Source organism: Lithohypha guttulata (genome assembly GCF_036872675.1).
Source record: "Lithohypha guttulata strain CCFEE 5908 chromosome Unknown scaffold_4, whole genome shotgun sequence".
In the NCBI taxonomy this organism is placed as follows: domain Eukaryota; kingdom Fungi; phylum Ascomycota; class Eurotiomycetes; order Chaetothyriales; family Trichomeriaceae; genus Lithohypha; species Lithohypha guttulata.
Window position 1 is genome coordinate 980,939 of NW_027042753.1, and position 21,726 is coordinate 1,002,664.

Genomic DNA, 21,726 nt, shown 5'->3' on the forward strand with positions numbered 1-21,726 from the left:
TGTTCCAGAATCTCATTCTTAAGCAGTATTTAAGCGGCGGATCTCTGAGCGCACAGTACCTGTAACGCAGCAATGGTGTAAAAGCAGGGCAAGGAGGTCGAGTCCGCGCCGTCCTTGTGCATCCAGTCGTTGCAGTATCCCAAACCTTCTCTTGGTCAGCAATGTCCCAATACAATCGATCAGTCGTTCTAGGCTTTCGTTTTGTTCTACCATCCCTTACACAACATAGCCATGCTCTCTTCCATCGTCTTACAACTCTTTCCCGACTGCCGCTACGTGGCCATGATCGGGTGGTAGCAGGAGACTCGGCCGGCTAATGGACTCCTCATACCTGTGCTCTTGCTGACATCAATTTTCTCAAACTTGCCGACATGTTCTCTATGTTGCAGTCATCCTACGCAAAACACAAGAGCACCACACGCGTTATCCTCTACAAGGAACGTGAAGGTGAAGGGTGAAACGGCAGCGTGAGATGCGCTTCTGCAACATGGTAAGAATTTGCAACTAAACCAAACATAATTCGAGGCTAGATGATGCGTATATCAGTGATTCCGCACAACTTGTCGCAACTCAATACAACTTGATATAAATCAGTGGGTGGTAACTCAGCACAACTTGTTGTGAAGTCGCGTAACCTGTGGCATGACTACGGCGCATCAAGAAATCAGAAGCGGCAAGAACGGCTAGGTTTCAACAGGAAGAGCCGTGGTGTAGCGTTCGCGAGAATCAGGAGATTGGAGAAATTGAGGCACAGCCTCTGACCGTTCTATTGACAATGACTATACAGAAATTCAATCGTACCTACCTCGTTTGCAACGTTGCTCAAATCCAGATCTTATGTGTCGGAGACATTGCTCGTACCACAACGTAGCATCACACAAGAAATCGAAAGTATTCCAGTCATTTATATCCAACCATCTTGCCTTACCTTGGAAGTCTTTGCCTTAGGTGGCTGCGTCAATTGCACCTTACCAACCTTTTTCTTGTTCGCATCCACAATGTTCTGCTTGATCTGAGCTGCCGCATAGTGTCCTGCCTGCTTGGCCATCTCCTTCCCCTGCTGTTTTGCGAAATCTTTCGCGTCCTGCTTGTTGTGCACATTTGGTGGCATAAAGCCTCTCGCAACTCCAAGGTCGATACCATGCACGGACTTCTTGCGTGCCTTGCCTTTGCTGACGCTCTTGGAGTGGGTGGGAGGAGTCAATGGGATGTCGTGGAAGCCGCCATTGCGCTGATATGTCGTGTTGCGCATGCCTGTCACGCTGAGCGGGCTAACCGGACTGCTGGAGAGGTTGTCCACAGTGTTCCAAGAAGTGCTCGAGCCTGATCTTGCAATTTCAGGGCCAGTGATTGGGCTCACAGGACCATCGTATACAGTCTTGGTATGTTCCTGAAATCTTGACCCGTGTGGTTTTGGCATTGGTTTGGTAAGCTCGATTTGGTCTTCTTGAGGTTCAGCTGCCATGGAAAAGGGGCGGGATAGACGCTGCCACGCGCCTTTGATCGAGGCGGGCCTTGCAGGTCTCGGAGGTCTAGCAGCCTGCTGCTGTGTGAACGGAAGAGTTGGACTTGCCGGAACTGTTTGTTTACTGAATCGATTTCGTGTTGGTGAGGGTCGTGTAGCCTTGGTCTCGAAGACTGTTCGACCGTTTGGTCCTTTTTGGACTGTTGTCGACGTTGTGACGGCATTTTTCATGACCTCTACCCTCTTCTTTTGCCTGAGCTTGGTTGCTATTATGAAGATTGCGACAGCGAGAGGCACAGCTAGAAGTACAACACCCAGTACGACAAAAGTGGTGACCATTTTGTTGGAAATGTGCCAAGTGCTAGGATCGCGATATGGCATGAGAGAAGTGGAAGTGTCTATGAAATTTTGTTTATTTGCTTGACGGAGTGAAGTGTCACGATTTTGTTTTGTGGGGAATCGAGCAGGAATAAGAAGGACCTACGTCGTGTTTACCTTTGTTTGACGAGCAACACCTGGAAGTTCGTCCAATTGCTAGAGCGTAGAAGAACATTGTGATCAGAATACCAGTAGTGATAGTTTTAGCAGATTAAGACAATGCGTTGTTTGTAGTTGCAACGTTGTGCTATTCTTTGTTCCCACGGTGGTGTGGGTGTTGGAGCACGGTCCTTGCTTGAGACCGACTCAGCCTCAAGACAAGGACGTTTCTCTCGACTTTTCTTTGTGTTGTGCTGCCTCATGCAACGTATTCCAACTCTTGCCCAGTATTTCCCTTCCAAACGAATGGTTCGCGATGCGCAGACGGGTCAAGCAGCTACAAGACTTCGTGTTCTCAGATTAGCTCTCTGGTTTGCATAGTCAACGACACCATGGCAAGCCATCGCCCATTTCTGGTGTGTTCTGACGGCTGCCGAGCGCTGGCAATCAACTTTGGCTTTTGACACAATGAATCTTCATCGAACGTGGAGACCATCAATTGACGCGTACCGAATTTTCCCTACTCGCAAGATCAAATTTGAGGAATCATTGATGGTGTGGTTCCCCCGGAGGGCAGTTGGTGAAGCTGCTAAATATTGAGCATCCACCGTCCAAGCAGTGTAGCTTGTAAACTTTAGATACCGATTGATTGTGTTTGGTGTTTCAGGAAGATCGACGGTGCAGACGTTCGACCTCGATGTGGGGTGTTCTTTCCCTGGATTCTGTAGGGTATTTTGAGTGAACTATAGGAAAAGGCAGACAGATATGACATACGGCTCAGATTGAAAACTACAAAATATGGCTTGCAGCATGAGCAGTGTGAGGGAAGAGTTTTGTTCAGTCAGCGGCTATCGAGGAATATCACATCCAGGATGACCAGCACAACCTCACCAGTCTCTGGCCTACTCACAATAGAGCTTCTTGAAGTGCTTCAGTCATCACAGCCGGTTCGTGTCCAGGTTCATTTTCGAGTTGATAAGGAAGAGCCAGTGAAACGAAGAAACATTTTCAAGATCCAGCTCTTGTGCAACGTCAAGCAAACAGAGTCGTGGGTTGTGTGGACCATATTTGCTGCAGGGTATCCTGCAGTTATTCGGGCCGCAATGAAGGGCAAAGAAATGGTCTCGAGTCGACCTTGTAGCACAATCCTTCGATTTCCGTTCTTGTGTCTTCTTTGAGAGCCACGGCTCCATTCAGTCCCAGCAAGATCTGTGACAAACTTGCTGTTGAGGGTCGTAAGTCATCCGGGCTCTCTTTCGGCGTGTTTAGCTCGACTTGTGAAGGTTGGGTTTCGGCATTGGCAGCACAAGGCTTCACTTTCGAAATCTGCGTCAGCGTTAACACTCGTCACACCTGCTTAGACTTACCTTGACCAGTCTTATACAGATTGGTCTGGTCGAGCAGAAGCTGCGCGTGCTTTGTCGCGTGCACGAACGCGCCATACCTTTGAGCAAGTTCGTGGCCGCTTGTTGTCCAGTATCAACGGTCAAGAGCGGCAGATCGACAAGCACAACGGATGCTTTCCCAATGTGCCGTTGCCTTGCATCATTAAGGGCATCATTTCAGGATACTTTCCCTTCTGACAACGACGATGTTGATGACAGCTAAAACATGGCAAGTGCTGACTTCATGACTATCGACAGGAAGAGACAACCTGCGTCCGAGCATCATCCTTGAGTACCGCTGTACAAAACGCATATTCAGTCTTCTTAGGTGAAATCGTCGTTCACAACTTCTCGTGTACTAGAATGAACTGCATTTCTAAGACTTGAGATACCCGAACATGCAGCATCACGCAACAACGCGGTGAAATGCATAAGGCCAGCTCTGCTGCAATAAACGTCGCTCGGACTGCAATTCCAAGAAGACTCAGACAGCACGCTGTTTACTGAAAGCTTCCACGACATGGGAGGCTGATCGAGGTGTCACAACCACATCTTTTCAAAGCTGGCGATATAGCGGCAGCCTATATTCACCCCACTGATCATGCGATTGCAACAACTCTCCTTGATACAATGCGGCTAGTGTAGCAGAATCTTGGAAGGAAGGATGTCTTGTGCTCTCGAAAAGGACATGGACTGTCTTGATGTTGCATACGCGCAATTATGGTAGGATACGAGCATTGCCGTACATGAAAGAACGCTATTTACCTGTCGCCAATATTACACCCCTCTGTTTTAGTGGTATATACATGCGAGAGACGAATGAATAAGCTGCCCGAATGTGAAGAAATCGAACAATTATCTACTGACAGTTTTTTAGAGAGCTCTGCCCACGCTCTATGGTCCAAGACGCGGACAACCATCAACGATGGCCACTTAACACAACAGTCACTCTGCTGCCTCTTCCTCGACAGTTCCTTATAATCCATTCGAAACCTGACCAACGACCCCAACACCATCAGCAATCTAATATCCTCCACAAAACTCCTACCCAAACACCTAGCTCGAAGATCAAGACCCTGAAACCCATCCTTCCAAGCACACACCCAAACAAACAAAAACTTCGCCTCCCACACCCACGGCACCTCCGCCGCTGCCTCCCTCCTCACCAACCTCCACACCATCAAAATCATCGCCACCCAATCCACCATCTCATGAAATACCCGTATTGTCGGCACATTATCGATAACATCCATCAACGACCCATACACCTGCATATACGTATAGTAATTATTCTGGTTCATAACCTCGAACCATTCCGGAGTCGCTGCGTACTGGTGGTTGGAATCGTACTCGAAATCAAGCCAGACATCGACTCTGCCGGCCATTCCATCGAGGATATAATGAACTCCTGAAATGGCTTCGAACTGCTCGTCAGGCTCGTTGTCTGCGTCGAAATGATCGTCGCCGATGTCGCTCTGACATACTGGTGTATTGGGGTATTGGTCGTCTTCTTCTTCGTACTCGCTTTCGAAATCTTCCAGGTAGAGCTCGTCTGAGTATTCGAGACTACTAGTTGAGCCGGTGGGTTCCTGCCCTGCCCACGTGGGACGACTGGTGGTGCGATGGTCCAGGCAGTAGCCACCAGTGTGGATGGGGCTGGGGTTTGGTTGAAGAGATGCCTCGCCATTGTGCGAGGATGCAAAGGCAGGAGGTAAGGAGGATGTGCAACCCATGATTCAGGTTGTTGTATAACTTGTAGTGACAGCTTTAATGATACTTTATACTAACAGCAAGCAGTTTCCTCGTAGTGTATCTGCAATAGCTATTTGATACTAGAAGACGTGGATAGATGAGGCATTGAATCCCTTCGTGGCAGCGGGTTTTTTATAGAAATCATAGAATAGGCACCCATTTTCGCTTTGAGGACCTGTACTATGAATGTGCTCACCATAGTACTCGGGTATTGCGTCCGACCAACCTAAACCAAAAAGAACAGCGGTCCCGAACATTATGATGATTCTCTGGTGTGAACGACTGGCCCAAGAACTGGGTGTAATGTACTCGAATATCAGGCAGGATGTGCTCAAATGGGTTTGAGGTAATGGCACATCGACAGGCTGGAGAACCTGAGCAGCTGTCGCATCGTTGGCGCCATGCATAAAAGCTCAGACGACTTCTGCTCTCCGTCTGCCTCCGATACCCAGTGCTGCTAACTCTCGAAGTCCTACCTAGTACACTACCTTCACCCCTCCTGGCGCAAAGGAAAAATAGGAAAAATAGGAAAAAGATTCGCTCCGATCTGTCAACAGCACAACAGCGCAATCCTACCGTGGATCACTTTCAAACATGTTCTCCTTCTTCCTCCTCCTCATCTTACTCATAACGATGTTATACACTGGGTTGTTCTTCAGCTTCGTTCTAGACGCGACGTCCTTCAGAATGCTGTTGTTCAACCCCTTATTGGATGTCATCGCTCAGCTAGTCGGTGTGAACAACAGGACCGTCTTGTACACCATAGCTGGAACGTCTGCTGTCACAGCGTTTGTGATAACGGTGCTCTTTTCGTTCCGGTCGCCGAAGACACAAATTCCGTGGGACGATGGCGAGCAGATGCTTGGGGGAAAATTCGGGCAAGAGGCGCGACGAGTATTTGCTGTTTGATCGTTGAAGTCGGTGTTTGATTACTGTGGTTCATCGAACATGAAACTCTTCGTCGACGTCGATAGAGATTCGTAAATTGTGACCTCTGCTTGGAGATGGATTTGCTTCAACCACTTGCTGTACTGGAGCATCGGAAAAGGTTGACTCCAACATCCTGCTAGCCAGACTTTTCTGGCATCATGCCATTTATTTGTCACAATCTATCAAGGATACCTGACCTTGACAAGCATAATACCAAGGTCTGGCTTGACGCTCATGCGGCAAACTCTGGCGACGATCTAGCCGTGGCAGATACTATGACAATGTGGTTGGGGGAGTGTGGAAGATCGAAGATCTGCTGACTGGCGCTCGACTGCTGTTGGAATATAGAACAGAATAAATCATCAGTAACGCGCGCTCGTCCTTCGTTTCCTCCTCTCCTCTCTATCCGGGTCGCGCTCCCTGCGATCTGGTCCGTAGTCATCTGGTGGTGCATCCGGACCTAGACTTGTCCCACGTGTTCTTCTGCGATGTTTCCTCTCTCGTCTTCTGTCATGATCGCCTGTGCCGTCAATGTCTCCATCCATGGGCTCAGCAAAGTCGTCAGGCGCGGGACCCATGTTTCTCCTTTTCTCATCTATTATGCTACCATTGTTATGCGATTCTTCATTCATACCACGATAGCGCTTCGATCGTCGTTTACCACTTGGCGGCCTCATGTAGCGGATGTAGTCGTCTACAGCTTGGAATTGACGAAGCAAGGCAAGTTCTGTTTCCAACAGTACTGCCTCTGGTATGCGGGTCTGTCCGTCACGGTCTTTGGCCCCCCTGTAGTTCCATACAACCATCATGCCATCTGATAGATTCCCACCTTGGCCTTGAGCAGTTCCTCCAACTGGGGCTGGTTCTGGCTCAAAGGTCCAATCTGCCAGGGCAGGTGGGTTGTATTCACCTCTGTCTTGGGGTCCTGGACCTCTCAAACCCAGACGCGCCCTGACTGAGGCGTGGATGTATTCGTTTGTGTTCTTGAGCTTCTTACCCGTAGGTTGGCCGTTCATAGGGTCAACTCTTTGGTAAGCTCCTGGAGTTCGTACCCTCCTTCCGGTCAATGAATAGGCACCTTTGAGCGAGCGATAGATTTCTCCGAAGGCCCACTTTCGAGGCTTCTGATCAGTATCACGGTAATATTGTTTTTGCGCATCCAGCTGCGTAACAAGAAAGTCTGGTCGAAAGTCGAGGAAGGGCTCTAACCTGGACATCATCCATGCCAGTGTGATATTCGCCAATTCTTGATCGTCGTAACCTCCACCAACATTGGAATGAACGCCTGGAAACCAGACTTGTTTAAGATTCGTTACGTTATTGTCCGCCTGCTTCTCCCAAACTGCTGGAGAAAATGGAGCTCGCTGCTCGTCTAATGCTAGAGCATGGAACGCATTTTCAACACAAGGATGTATTCTGGTATCAACGAATTGATAATCCTTCATACCTTTGCCTTGACCTATGAACATCTCGAGCCAAGGCGTTCGTGGTATGCCGAGTGAACCCACAGTGTCCCAACAACATATTGCTTTTATTGGCACACGCCTCTTGGTCATGCCGAGTCGTTCTAGTTCGTGGACGTATCTTTCGTCGAAGGGCCCCTTGTTGTGAAAAGGTGAATCAGGGAGAGAAGACTGATATCGATTGTCTAGACGATGTTCCCAATCCTCAAAAATCTCACCAAAAGAGGGTAGGCCTCGACGTGTCAAAAGGCCCAACGAACCAATCAATCCACCAATAGATCGCGCAGTGAAAGCGCCACGGCTGAAGCCTAGGAGAAAGATCTCGTCTCCCTCTCTCCAATTCGTGGCTAGGTATGTGTATGCTTCTCGGATGTTCTCTTTCAGACCAAGACCTGTTGCGCCCCCAACAGCCCTGGAAATACGTCCTCCTGACGAGGCAACGCCGGCCTGGTAGTTAACAACTTGAGGAATACCATCTCTTGAGGTGTCCTTCACAGCCCATCCAAATCTACTGACGTTCGAAGGTGGTTGTTTCTGTCCATTGACCAGTCCGTTGTCCGCATCGAGCCAAGTACCGTCGCAAGTAACAATCAGCCTCTTTCTCGGACCCATAATAGGGTTGTGGACAGTGCCCGGCATAGGTCCAGCAGTTGAACTCAGAGGGGGAGGTTCCATGCGCCCAGGAGGAATGGAAAGCGCAGATTGCGCAGCGACATGACTAGGCTGGTTGAAGTGACCAGAGGCTGCGAAGTGATGCGCAGGTGGTGGTACAGCAAATGTGGTTGATGCGCCGGGAGGAGGAACGAAAGATGCCACGGAAGGTCCTAGAGAAGCTGCAGGAACGGGTGCAAAGCCGCTGACATGGGAAGCGCGACCTGCGCTATCCATGGTCTGTCTCCTATGCCGTGCTTTCTCTAATTTCGTCTCTAGAAAAGTGAAGGACTTTCGTTTCGGCGTTGCTTTAGGTCACACATGCCAGACACGCGTTTCCGCCTTGTATGCATATGCTGTAAGCTGAGTGAGTTCCGAGATTAAATTGCGCTTCTTCATGTCACTTCCAAACTGCGACTTCTACCAGCAACGTCGCTTGGCTCCCATAACCAAGTCACTGCAAAGGCGATTGCCTTAGTCGAGAAAGCAAGAGGGAACATCTTGCCAGCCATCGTGTTTTCGGTTGACATAAAGGTCGCAGGTGGGCTGGGATCGCCTCGCTCGTCTTAGAGCACCTATGACATCGTTGCTTATAATCCGCTAACTGGCCACAGCAACACCCGACAGTGCACTAGGCGCTTTGATACACATCTTGTTCTGGAGTATCTCAGAGTGGACAATGACTCTTTTGAAGGTTGACGATTCACGAAATGCAATGCAAACTCGCCAGAGCACGAACGAATTGGCAAATGTGGTTCTGATTCTATACATACTGAACTGAATTCCTTGGACGGAATTCTTCGACGTCTTTTCGACACTAATCCATTTTCTAGTCGAGTCAGTCTAACTCGATAGCTTCTCTAGCTGCCATTGCTCTATTTCTTCTTTCAGAATCCGTCTTCCACAAGCTCTTAGTAACTTCAAGCATGATCGCTTTCCCTAAAAGCGGTGGTACCGCATTCCCGATCTGCACCTTGATCTCGGTGGCTGCGAGTGAGCTTCCATCCTCTTTCGTTCCGAACTTGTACCTGTGAGGAAATGTTTGAAGGCACGCGAGCTCTCTAGCAGTGAACGGTCGCTTACCGCTAGGGTGACGGTTCTCATTTCCTCCACATGTGATAGTCTTGGCTAGACAGTCCGGATCATATGGTGCTTGACGTGTACGATGACTGGTTTTATTCTTCTCATGATTGGCTAATGGCGAGCGTGCATGAGCGCGTTCCACTGAGTCTAGAACAGTTTTGATTGTAACAGAGCCGGTCGTATGCGTTGGTGAAGGGAAGGGAGGCAAGGCCTCGCCAGGTGCAGCTGCAATGATCATAAATCTTTTTCGCGTTTGAGGTACCCCGAACTCTGAGCAGGTTATGAACGACCATCGTAAAGAGAAACCGATCTCAGTGAACTGGTTAATTAAGGCATAGAACCAGGGGTGATGCCTCTGTACTATACCTGGAGCCTCTTCAATGGTTACTATTCGTGGTCTAACACCTTTGATAACGTCGGCACATGCTAACAAGGGAGGCTGATTCAGTTCGTTTTTGGCCTCGTTAGGTCTAGTATTGTTTGTTGAAAATGGCTGGCAAGGAGGACTTAAGTGTAACACGTGAACTTTTCGACTTCCTTTCCGAGTCCTTTTAATAAACTGGCTCACATCCGTCTTGTAGCTCTTGCAATTCGGAAAGTTGGCTTTATAGGTCGATATCTTTTTTCCATCTTTGTCAAAAGATATCAGGATCGTTAAGCCTGCTTGCCTAGCTCCACAAGACATGCCGCCGGCACCGCAGTACGAGTCACAAAAGGTGATAGGCGTTCCTCCAGGCGACAGTATTGCAGAATAACTTCGCCACGCCTGTCGTAGGTCGTCAGAGCTAGTCTGCCAGTCACTGTCGACGTTGTTCGGTCGTTCGAGCCTTTCCTCTTTCCTTTTGCCGTTCTCATCGTGTACGATCGTTTCAACCCAGCGGCAGGTAAGTATAGCCTTTGTCCAGAGTTGGTTGATGTTTGTGGTTCCCTGCGCTTGGCCATCCGTGATACAGTTAAAGTCGTTGTAATCTTGGTTCGTCACCCGTAGTTCTCGCGCCCTTTTTACGTCTGTGGCCGAGCTGCGCCAGAGTCCGAAGTCATCTCGATGTTCACCTGATACGGTCCGAACCTTCTGTACCACTTCATTAAGAAGTGCTTGGCCTAAATATGTCTGGCGAAAGCGAGTGTCTGTCTCACCACTCTTGGCATCGACTACCCAGGCTAAGCTATCTCTTCGTAAAGGCATATGTGGACCGAAGGTAGATATACGGCTGTAAATTTGACCTACTAGGATGTGATTATTCTGCTCGGCTCGCTGGACTCGGCTGACCTTCATAAATGTTCCATCCTTGAACTCGACAAAAGAGCCTCGACGTATGTCGATATTATTACACCTGACCCCGGGGACATTAAAGTTGTTGTCTTTTAAGATACGTGGCAGAAGTGCTGGTCTGCGGGCCGGCGTGATGCTCGGCCGTGGCTGATGTAGAGGTGCAGTGTTGAAAGTATCGCCGTCAGCGTCCGAGTCGTCCGAGGAGTCATCAAGAAGCTCGATAACGTGAGTACGCTTAGACGCTGTGGTACGTGCCCCGATCGGCTCTTTTCTTATGTTCTTCTCAGCATTTGAAAGTGTAGCGCCTCGAATGGTGCGTCTGAAATTGGGGCTTTCTTCTATCTCATTGGTGGCCCCTGAGTAAATCCTGGTCTGTAAGTCGTTTGTCGTGCTGGTACTGTGAATTAGACCGAATCCTTGTATTTTTTCTGTACCACGCTGGGCTAGATTATCTGAGCTTGATCGTTGCGTAGTGCTTGACAGTCCGGCAGGTGCGACCCTCTTTTTTGGCAGGCCTTGGTCGAACACAGAAGCTTGGTGTTCCACTCCCTCGTCAAGGTCCGCACTCTTTCTCTTGAGGTTTGCTCGTGGCTCTAACAAAGGTCGAACATCTGGGGCCTGAGGACTAGTTGATAACCTCCGAATTGCTGGAGTCAAGGCAGAAACATCGTCGTCCTCGTCGTCTATTGCCACTGGATTTCGGCGTGTACCACAAATCGTAGTTCTGGATAACTCTGGTTCTATGTGCTGGAAAGACCATGATTTTCGTCCCAAATTCTTTGAAGGAAGCATAACGACAACAATGTAGACAGAAGAGGAAGAAGAGCAAGAACACGAATCAAACCAAAGGTATACCGATATGCTTGTGGGAGAGGCAGGAGGAGTTCAAATAGTAGACGTGGTGACATTATAGTTCATGAATGCAGGCAGGACAGAGGTTTGACTCACTTGTACCTCACTACCAGCAGGACCACCTTCACTGTGTTTTCCCCCACTGGGACAAATGTCGTCGTTTCCAGCATCTTACTTTCTCTTCACTTACTGCTCTAGTTTGCAATCTCGCTCACAATAACAAAGCCCACAGGCTAGCAGATAATTAAAGTGTTCTTTGGCATCTCTCATAGTATGATCATATCGGTCTTATCAGTGCTCTCAAGTCAGTAACAAGTTCATGGTCCGTTAGGCTAATATAACGTCAACTGTGTCTGGTCTCAACTTTCGTAGGACATAGCGTAGACAGTATCTGCATCAGTTTGCCAAATAAACTACCAGTAAGACCCACAGACGACATCTAGCTCGCGAGCCAGACACACGCGCAGCAGTATGATCCCTTGGACCTCCCGGATGTAATATAGCTTTACTGTCCATGATTGTGGCTGTCCCTTTCCAATTCCTGCACCACAGAACGTGGGCGATTGACTTGATATCAGTATGTGCCAATTGACTCTCATCAACCTTCAAAGTGACAAACCTGATCCAGACGCAAGACGTGTTCGTTTGTACTTAGGAAGGCACGATGAAGTTCGGTAGATTTCCGGTCGAAAAGAATGAACAAGTACACTCAGCAAAGGAGTGGGGCGTGTGGGGTGCCTAACGTCTTTTCCAGTGCTCGGGAGAGCCGCGTTGAAATTTTTAGAAATACAGTCACTTGTTCTAATAACCTGAAAGACAAGATGTCTAAGATCTATGAACTAGTTCAAGTCTCCAGATTCTCTTCTAGCTTCAACAAATCCACTGCGGAATGTCGTAAGCCCTGCTCACGACGCGCAAGATCCGACCTAGTACCCTGATCGAGACTCGACATATTTTGACGCCGAATTCACTACGGTACGTGTGGTCGGAAAACACTCTCTCAGGCCGCTTGTGATGATTGCAAATTCAAAATAAAGATGTTAGACTTCTAAAACTACATGTTGAGAATTGGACCTGACCACTACACTGCCCAAGCACACCTCTGCCGCGTATCTTCTTGCAGCATGACTGATTCCTCTACTAGGACTGAATTTCGAACTTCAAGCAACCACTATGTGTGGCATCCTTGCTTTACTACTTGCCAACACGGCGTCTAATGGCGCAGCGACAGACCTCCACGAAGCCCTCTACTTCCTTCAGCACCGAGGTCAAGATGCCTGCGGTATTGCGACATGTGCAGCCGGTGGACGAATATACCAGTGCAAAGGAAATGGAATGGCTGCCAGAGTATTTCAAGATGGATCAAGAATAGCTGATTTGCCTGGGTCTATGGGTGTAGGACATCTGCGATATCCTACCGCAGGAAGTAGTGCCAATGCTGAAGCTCAACCGTTTTACGTGAACAGTCCTTATGGTATATGCATGGCTCACAACGGCAACCTCATCAATGCCCCAGAGCTAAGAGAGTTCCTGGATTTGGAGGCACATCGACATATCAATACAGACTCGGATTCAGAGCTCATGCTCAATATCTTTGCGAACGAGCTGAATGAGACTGGAAAAGCAAGAGTTAATGAGGATGATATTTTCAAAGCGCTCAGCAGGATGTACGATCAGTGTAAAGGCGGTTGGGCATGTACTGCCATGCTTGCTGGTTATGGTATCATTGGTTTCCGGGACTCTTACGGCATTCGACCTCTAGTGCTTGGCTCCCGACCCTCAGTGCAAGGTGAAGGTGACGATTACATGATGGCCTCTGAATCGGTCGCTCTGGAGCAGCTTGGGTTCAAGATCATCCGAGACATAATGCCTGGAGAGGCAGTTATCATCGAAAAAGGCGGTGAACCTCATTTCAGACAAGTCCAGAAGCCAAAGGCATATGCTCCTGACATCTTTGAATTTGTCTATTTCGCACGACCTGATTCTGTCATCGACCAGATCAGTGTACATCGTAGCAGGCAGCAAATGGGTGTCATGCTAGCCAAGAATATCAAGAACAGACTGAGCCAGCAAGAACTGGACGAGATCGATGTAGTCATCCCTATTCCCGAGACATCTGTCACTTCAGCTGCCGTTGTGGCGAAGGAGCTTGGCAAGGAGTTTACTGGTGGCTTCATCAAGAATCGGTATGTCTTCAGAACATTCATCATGCCGGAACAAAAACAGCGCGTCAAAGGTGTTCGAAGGAAACTTAACCCCATGGCCATTGAGTTCAAGAATCGCAACGTGTTACTTGTCGACGACAGCATTGTTCGTGGTACTACTAGCCATGAGATAGTGAACATGGCAAGAGAATCCGGAGCCAAAAAAGTACATTTCGCAAGTTGTGCACCCCCAATTACTCATGCTCATATTTATGGCATTGATTTGGCATCGCCATATGAGCTTGTAGCACATAATCACCAAGGTGCCGATGCCATTGCGAAACATATTGGCGCAGATAGTGTGATCTACCAGTCACTTGACGACCTGAAAAAGGCATGCATCATGGCTGCTGCAGATTCTGGCGCAGTTGATGCTCCGTCGAATTTCGAGGTCGGAGTATTCTGCGGCACGTATGTCACTCCTGTGGACCGTGCTTACTTTGATCATTTGGAGCAAATTCGTGGCCAGAGCAGGAAACTCAAAGTCGAGGAAGAAGCTCGCCGTGCTGTAGCTTCGGGTGTCGCAGGACCACAGCAGCTTCAGGTTGCTGCGAATGGAGCTGTCGTCGAGACTAATGGTCAAGTTGTCCCTGCTGAACCTGCCGACGGAAAAATCGAGGTGCCTGCCAATAATCATATGACGAATCATGAAGAGGCTGAAAGTCCTTCTGTAAAGACTAGAATGGACATCAGCATTCACAACATTGGCGACTATCAGAGGGAACACTAAGCGCTCCTGCATGATGTGGCATGCATGTCTTTTGACGTTTTCTGCGACTTGCCTTTCTTGTCGAACAGAATTCATACAGGCCACACCAGCGAAAGATCCATGGTGCTGCTGTGTAATGATGCACGAGCCACTGTTGTGGATTTTGCCAACCTCGCTAGACCCGTTGGTATGTTGAACAAGAGATTAGTATTCTTTGACGTCGTAGGATGAACGACGAAACAAGCATTTGACGAATCGAGCCGTGTCCTAGAATTACACCCTCCGCTTTCTCGTACTGCATGGCCACAACGGAATGAGGCTCATAAGCATTCTTTATGCAGTCCATTGGTCCTTGATCAAGTCGCATGCGCGGATCTTAGTGTCTGTAACACTCGGGTAGCAACACAGGCATCACTGAAGCAGTAGTGATGCTCTTTTCGCACAGCTCGAAAACGAAGATCGACGATGCCCTCCTCCGTCATAGGTCTGGCGTCAGAAGTACATAAAGGAGACACGAAAGACAGCAGCGACAATTTGCATCCTTGCAGGACACGGGATTCGCTTACCTATCAGCAAACATGAAATCAATCATCCTCCTCGCGGCTAGCGCAGTTACCACTATCGCAATACCTCTCCAACTTCGCGCAGACACATCCCAATGTCCATTCTACCTCCCAGACGGCAACTACGAGTTCCCCCACCTCATCGTCCCAACAAACAAATCCGACATCGCCCTAGAAAATTCTTACTTCGCCGACGTTTCCCCCAACAACTGTGAAACAATCTTCAACTTCGACATTCCACCGTCCCGTACAAACCAGCAATGCTCAGTCTACTTCACTTTCCCCCGCCACGACCAACTCGTCACCTCAGATTTCAGATGGAATGGCAACAACACCAACACCGAAGGTCCAGGATCTCTCCAACTCGTCCAATACGCCTACAACACTGGTGCCACAGAAACAACAACCGGAAACACCAAACCACCACTTGGCCCGGATTCACCCGTAACACTCAACTGTATCGTTCCAGGATCAGCATATAAAGCATGGACGGGCTCTTGCGGTGCCAGTGGAGTCATGAGCTGGGGCCTAAGCAGCACGGACAGCTCGCTGGTGTACTTCCAGGACTGGAATCCGTGCGCAATCGGTCTTTGGGTCGTGTATGAGGTTCAGCCTCAGTCTCAGCCGCAGCAGCCATCGTGTGGTCAGTGTCCTGACAGTAAGAAATCCAACCACGCGGCTTGGATGCAGGCGTATACAGGGGCGGCGAAGATGGATATGGCTGCGGCGATGGGTGCTATGGCATAGTGTGTCCCTGTTATTGACTTTGGACTCGACTGAGATATGTACTTTTTGTAAGAATAGAGTTGTAGATGGCGAGATTGACCTTTCGCCGATATGGAAATGTTGCAAGCGCGATTTGCTCGGAGTGGAAAAGAAAGTTGACAGTTTTATTCTATGAAGACTGAATCTCTATACCTTGCTGTACCTCTGCTCATCTTTGTTCACGTTTGTTCCGTGTACTCTCCCCGCAATGCTCACTGCATTGAACTCACTGATAAGCACACGCTGTACCGCCATGGAATCACTGACACATCTAATCGCAAAATTGCCGATGAGGGCACGATTGAGCAAGAGCGGAAGATAAAACATATTTAGAAGATTTCAAAAATCTTAAGAGAGGTTGCACAACTTGTAGCATTCTGTCTTTGATTTCGATTGTTCTTTCTAGACAGTGGTTATCAGGACTATACTTGAAGTCCTCGACTTGTACCGTGCGATCATCGTTCCCATCGACAGCTCGTATTACCTGACAACGAAACAAGCAGCTCAATCACTCAGCTCGATAGCATCGTTGACGGTACTGCCGTGTCCAGTATCAGGTGTAGCAGCACTGGTACTAACAGCTCGACTATCTTGTCGTGGCAGTGATAGCCTCTCGTCCTCGAAACCAGTACCATTCCACTCTGCGCCAGGCTGTCGATAACGGGATCGAGTGTAGTCGCCACCGTCATCTTCTTCAGATTCCTCGTCCTCAGGGACCTCTTCTTCGTCTTCTGCGTCATCGAGGCCTTCTTCGTAGTACGCTGAAATCTTAGGATAGGCGACAACCTGTCGACCATCCTCAAATTCTTCCTCCTCTTCATCTTCGTATTCCTCCTGATCGTACTCTTGCTCGCCATACTGTTGTTTCCCATCGTACTCCTCCTCGTCGTATCCCTCTTCTACTTCCTCTGTCTTGTCGCTATCGTCGTAGTCACCATTGCCGAAAGGGTTCCGTGCCAGAGCTTGTAAACCTTGTAAGCTCATCGTGCTCTTCACTTTCTTAGTGGCATGATTGTCGACCTCACCATTCAAGCTTGGCTCGAGACTGTGGACATCATGCTGGACGGTGAGACCAACTTCGTCAAACGATCGCTTTCTGCCATGGCTCGCACCATTTGTGTTCTCGTGAGACGTCTGGCTATTGCGAAGCGAACTTGCTGATCGTCTTGACATGGGCACGAGCGGATGAGGCGAGGACGGCCCGGAACCGCCAATGGGCTTGTTAGCCAGACCTCGAGCGCCCGTACGGCGAATACGTTGCTCCGTCCTCGACAATGTCTGGCCTGGCCTCACTTCGGGTGGCACATATTCAAAGCCATTCAGACTTTTTGAGAAGCCGGCAGCGTCTCGCACCAGAGCCTCGTCCTTGCTTGAGGCTGAGCCTAGACTGCGTCGGAACTCCTCTTGCTGCTCGACTTGTTTCTCGAGGTCGACAGCTTGTGTCTTGAACCAGTTGGCATCTTGACTGAGCGCCTCTCTAGCTTCTCGCAAAGATTTGAGAAAAGGATCGTCGTCTGTGGCTTCTGTATGTGCAACAGCCTGTGGTGCTGGCCGAGAAGTACGGGCAAGCGATGTTCTTGAAGAGGTAACCGCCGCGAATCTTGGTGGAGACGACGGTGTCGAGGTTCTTGATCTGTTGAGTGTCGAACTGGGTCGCTTTATAACGCGCTCGTTGACGGCAGCTTGATGATCCTCCTGTTTCTGCTTCTTAGCGGCTAAGGTGGCGGCGGTGTCGGGTACGAAAGGTGTCTCTGGGTCTACACCCATTGCCTTGAGTCTGAAATAGTCGGTCTGAGTCTGGTCAAGTCTTTGTTGTGTAAGAGACTGGCGCAGGCTTTTGTGGCTCAATGATCGTCGCAAGCCGTTGTGCTCTGTGCGGCTAGCAGACAGAGGCAGTGGCGGAAGTGAGGATGATGAGGCTCCGAGCGCAGGCATCTCTGTAGACTGGCTGCCCACCGTCCGTGAACGCTTGTGCATGGGGCTCATAGCAATGCCTTGGAGGTTGCTTCGAGACGCACTGTTCGTGAGCGTCTTACGCTTCTGTCCTGCCTGTGGAGCTGGACTATTGACTGGAGGTCTCATCTGCTGTGCTTGTAATCTCTTCTGTTCTTCTTTCAGCTGTCTCTGCTCGTCCTTCCTCTTTTGCACTTCTTCCTGAACTCTCCTCTTTTCAGCTGCAGCCTCCACAATTCGTGCCGCTTCGTCCTCCTCGTGCTTTCTTCTCTGCTGTTCGGCTTTGGCTGTCTCAGCAAGTAATCGTCGACGTTTATCTGCACGTCGTCGAAGTCGTCGCTGGTCTACGATGGACTTCCAGAGTACAAAGAACTTTCTTGCTCGAATCTTCTTCTCGATCACGGCTAAGACTGTTAGCAATTTCGTTGTATTTCCATCGACCAACACTTACAGGTCTTCTTAATAAGGCTCTTCCTGGTCCAGGAGCTGAAAATATCCTGTAGCTTTCTTGGAAGTGATAACCTTATATACATATCGAGGATGCCGTCGGATTGCACCGTTCCAATTCTGCACAAATGCTCGAGTAGCTGTTCTTCGTTCGCGGAATCTGGTTCTGCTGGGGTAACTGAAGGTTCAGGAACTGTTGTAGCAACTGGGGGCCTGCCAGGTGCATTGGGATTGAAAATTGGTGTTGATTGGGCGAGTGGAGGTGGAATGTGAAAAGTTGGACCTTCACCTTTTTGCGCAGGATGAGTAGGAGTTGTGCTAGCGGCTTTGTCCGATAGTGATGGCACTTGTGTGAAATTAGTATCCGCGAAAAACGGCCGTTTGTAATGTGCTGGAGGCTGTGATGTTGTGTCTGACGTCGCTTGGAGATTTGCGCTGCTAGCAAATTGGCCGGAAGAACCTGTCGCTGAGCTTTGCGAAGTTCGAGCGCTTCCAGAAGAAGCCGGTAGTGGTTCTTGAACACTCGCAGGCTGTGATGCAAAGTTGAACTTGAACGGCGCAGTGCTTGCCGTCGTAGCAGCTTCGGGCTTGTCGAAAATTGTGCTCGAAGATTCCGATGCAGAAGAAACTAAGATTGTTAACCCAGCGTCACTCCAATGTCAGGATGAACTTACGTATTGTCCCCGACGTGGGCTTGAGACTGTCGAATATGGGTCGGCCAGCTTGCTCCGTCTGGTCTTCAGCACTAGCTTTTATTGCAGTTTGGCCAAGATTAAAGAGTGGCTTTGCCGACTCTGAAGAAGCGTCTGCTGAAGTCGAAGTGAGAGAAAATATAGGTTGCTTGGCTGGTGCAGCATCTGACTGAGCTGGTTGATATGTAGCTGTCGTTGAGGTAGGAGAGAATGAGGAGAAATTAGGTAATGGGCGTGACGCAGTAGCTGATTGAGTTGCTTCGGTGATAGATGTGGTAATGAAGGCCGAGGTCGTTGGTGAAGACCCTGCAGCTGCAGGTTGAGTGGAGGTTGGAAATGTGGGACTTGGGTTTGAAGTCGTGGTGGCGGTCGATACCGTTGGAAATTGGAACGGTTTCTGTGACGCCTCAGAATTGCTCGATTGAAACAGTGGTTGTGCAATCGCAGCGGAGCTGGTAGTGGGTTGCTCCTGCTTGCTCAGGCCAAAGATACGATGTGTCGTTTCGGGTGTCTTGGAAGCGCCGAAATCACTCATCCAGCTGGGCTGCTCCAGGGCACTGCTAGATTGAGGTATGGCACCTGAGCCAGGATTGAAACTTGCTGCTTGAGGGTTGAATGATGATAATCCGGCCGATGTAGCAGGCGCCCCAGTCCTATCTTGTTGTTCCTCATCTTCTTCCTCCTCCTGGTCATCGTCGTCATCCTGCACAAACATGCCATTCCGCGTCTTGACTAGCGGTGTGTGTCCAGCATCGTCGGCGATCATACCTGCACGGATCGCGGCAGCAATGGAGAAGCCATTTAGCACAGCAGTAAAGGTCCGGCCTTGTCGCTTCTGCTCCACGATGGCCTCCGAAAACACCTGCGAGGACTTTTCTGATGGGTTGTATCTAATTCCTGAATATCGTCAGCATTACCACAAGTGAATCGACTATATTGACCTACTCTCGAGACTTTTCGCGGGATTAGACTGGAAATCCAAATATTCCTCCTGGTTCATTGGATGCTTTGCAAAAGAAATCTCGAGCTTTCCGCAAAACTCCACGGTCTGTTCCTCGTAGTCAAATCCAAGATACTCGGTCAGAACAGGCTTAGACCAAGCTCTCATAGCTGACTGGCCTTTTTCCGGAGCAGTCTTAGCAGCTTGCCAGAGAGCGTTTATAGCGGTGAATCGAACAAGCTGAAAGCTGATCTCAGCAACACAAGCCATCAGGTAGCCAACTTGCTTGCTCTGTAGAAGCGTCCAATAAGCTCCAGCATTGGCCTGAGCTATGGAAGGAGGGATAGGGTCTAGATTTGGAGATCCAGTAGGGTAGTCGATGCTGCTGGCAGCCGCATGCAACTTCAGCGCTGTCTGAACTCGACCGTCGTCCAAGACATGCCTCGGCCATCGCTGGATGAACGTGTCCAGATCATAGAGAGTTGTTCGTGCAACAAATAGAATATAATACGCTCTGAACTCTGGCTCGTTGCGAAAGTGCATAGTTCGGCCGAAGGTATCGTACTTGTCAATCAAGCTGGCAAACGTCTTTTGTAATTGTTCCAGCTCTTGTTGTCGGTTGTACTCCTCTGCCGTCTTCTGCTGGTCTGGATCTGACATAATGTGCAGCGAGAGAATATGGAATCTGACGATGCGCTCGTAGCAGTCCACCTCGTACTTTACGTCCTGGGGCTTCGTGAAACTCTGTATATTGAAATCGTTTCTGATAGCGCGAGTTCTATCCCAGACAAACTTGTGATGTTTGCCATAGCGGTCCGATTGTCCCATGACATTCTTGAGAAGGTAATTGAGTGTCTTCTTGAGCGTCGCAGGTGTACGAAGCTCTTCAGGAATTTGTCTCTCGGCTCCAGCAGCAGCTCGTCGAAACTTCTTTACCATGCGACCTTCGACTGTGACTGGGTGTCCCGTGTTTGGATTAGAGATCTGCGCCCTATCAGTACTGCTCGCAACCACGCATGTTTGTAGTTGCTCACCGTCTCTTCTGGCTCAACTGCATTCTGAAAGATACGCTCGACCCTCTCTTTCTCATCACACATCTGTGTACAGGTTCCGCGTGTTTTGATCGCATCGTCGATACTGGATTGGGCATCTGAACTCATATATCCATTCTGGATTGCACTCTCGCGGTACAATTGGTACTGCTCTTTTAGCTAAATTGGGCATGGCGATGTCAGAAAGTCCTACATAGTGAAGGTGTGGTGTTAGCAAAGAGGGAAAGCACAGCTGGACTCACCTTCTCTCGACGTGCGGCTATCTTCTCTGGGTTGTGTGGCTTGAGCTGGTCTGGAGTAATGTCGACTGGCAGTTGTGGAAGGGTCGTATGGAGCGGTGGTGAATTGACTCGTCTTGCGAAATCAGATCCTCGTCCTCTTGAAGTGCCTCTACCTCTGGAACCTCGAAAGGCCTGATCAGACCCGCCTCTTTGTGGGGCGCCATGGCTCTGCCGAGGTGTTGTCGCAGACTGAGCAGGAGTCCCTCGTCCACGACCTCGGCCTTGTGATTGTCCTTGTCCTCGAAAGGTTGTACTTGCGTTTCGAAATGGAGATCGGGATCTAGGTGTCTGCTGCATCTCGACGGCAGCAATGTCGCTGCCAGCAGACGGAGTTGGTATGAGATCGCTTGGTGTGCATGTAGGTATTCTCTCGTATGTCGAAGGATATAACGCGAAATTGGGAGTGCTGTCTTTCTTAGTTGGAGGATTGATGATTGTCAGAACTTGTGAAGGATAGCGAATTGTCCAGTCGCGCCCGCACGCGAACATATGCGTGCAGCCGGAAATAGCCTAGCTCTGAGCGGCTGTTCGGTTCACATGGAATTCTTAGGCCTGAATCTCTAGGCATCAGCCACGCCCGAAGATATCACCAAATCGCGTTCCCCAACGCGTTCAGTTACCTGTTACTGATGTCTACACTTGCGAAACTCATAACCAAGATGGCTGATTAGTTTCGATATGTACATTCATTAGGGTGCCAGCTATCATCTACTATTATCTGGCAGCCTCTCAAACACATGTGGCTCCATACCGATACAGCCATTCCGACTCTTCGCATCCTCCTCAACT

General features: G+C 49.3%; 6 protein-coding genes across 6 annotated transcripts; 2 read left to right on the forward strand and 4 right to left on the reverse strand.

Moving 5' to 3' along the window:
- Positions 1 to 904: 904 nt before the first annotated feature.
- On the reverse strand, positions 905 to 1,804 carry LTR64_005503 (uncharacterized protein; the record flags this gene model as incomplete). Its single annotated transcript, XM_064899841.1, has 1 exon — positions 905 to 1,804. One exon carries the CDS (start codon positions 1,802 to 1,804, stop codon positions 905 to 907), a length of 900 nt encoding a protein of 299 aa, XP_064753153.1.
- A 1,227-nt stretch (positions 1,805 to 3,031) lies between these two features.
- LTR64_005504 (uncharacterized protein) lies at positions 3,032 to 3,384 on the reverse strand (the record flags this gene model as incomplete). Its single annotated transcript, XM_064899842.1, has 2 exons — positions 3,032 to 3,268; positions 3,310 to 3,384. 2 exons carry the CDS (start codon positions 3,382 to 3,384, stop codon positions 3,032 to 3,034), a joined length of 312 nt encoding a protein of 103 aa, XP_064753154.1.
- A 2,987-nt stretch (positions 3,385 to 6,371) lies between these two features.
- Positions 6,372 to 8,360, reverse strand: LTR64_005505 (uncharacterized protein; the record flags this gene model as incomplete). Its single annotated transcript, XM_064899843.1, has 1 exon — positions 6,372 to 8,360. The coding sequence occupies one exon, from the start codon at positions 8,358 to 8,360 to the stop codon at positions 6,372 to 6,374; it is 1,989 nt and encodes a 662-aa protein (XP_064753155.1).
- A 4,144-nt stretch (positions 8,361 to 12,504) lies between these two features.
- On the forward strand, positions 12,505 to 14,265 carry ADE4 (amidophosphoribosyltransferase; the record flags this gene model as incomplete). Its single annotated transcript, XM_064899844.1, has 1 exon — positions 12,505 to 14,265. One exon carries the CDS (start codon positions 12,505 to 12,507, stop codon positions 14,263 to 14,265), a length of 1,761 nt encoding a protein of 586 aa, XP_064753156.1.
- A 557-nt stretch (positions 14,266 to 14,822) lies between these two features.
- Positions 14,823 to 15,554, forward strand: LTR64_005507 (uncharacterized protein; the record flags this gene model as incomplete). The annotated part of the gene is made up of 2 exons (XM_064899845.1): positions 14,823 to 15,450; positions 15,508 to 15,554. The coding sequence occupies 2 exons, from the start codon at positions 14,823 to 14,825 to the stop codon at positions 15,552 to 15,554; spliced, it is 675 nt and encodes a 224-aa protein (XP_064753157.1).
- A 522-nt stretch (positions 15,555 to 16,076) lies between these two features.
- Positions 16,077 to 20,701, reverse strand: SAC3 (actin cytoskeleton and mitosis protein; the record flags this gene model as incomplete). Its single annotated transcript, XM_064899846.1, has 5 exons — positions 16,077 to 17,929; positions 17,977 to 18,600; positions 18,647 to 19,561; positions 19,610 to 20,588; positions 20,639 to 20,701. 5 exons carry the CDS (start codon positions 20,699 to 20,701, stop codon positions 16,077 to 16,079), a joined length of 4,434 nt encoding a protein of 1,477 aa, XP_064753158.1.
- Between the last annotated feature and the right edge of the window lie 1,025 nt (positions 20,702 to 21,726).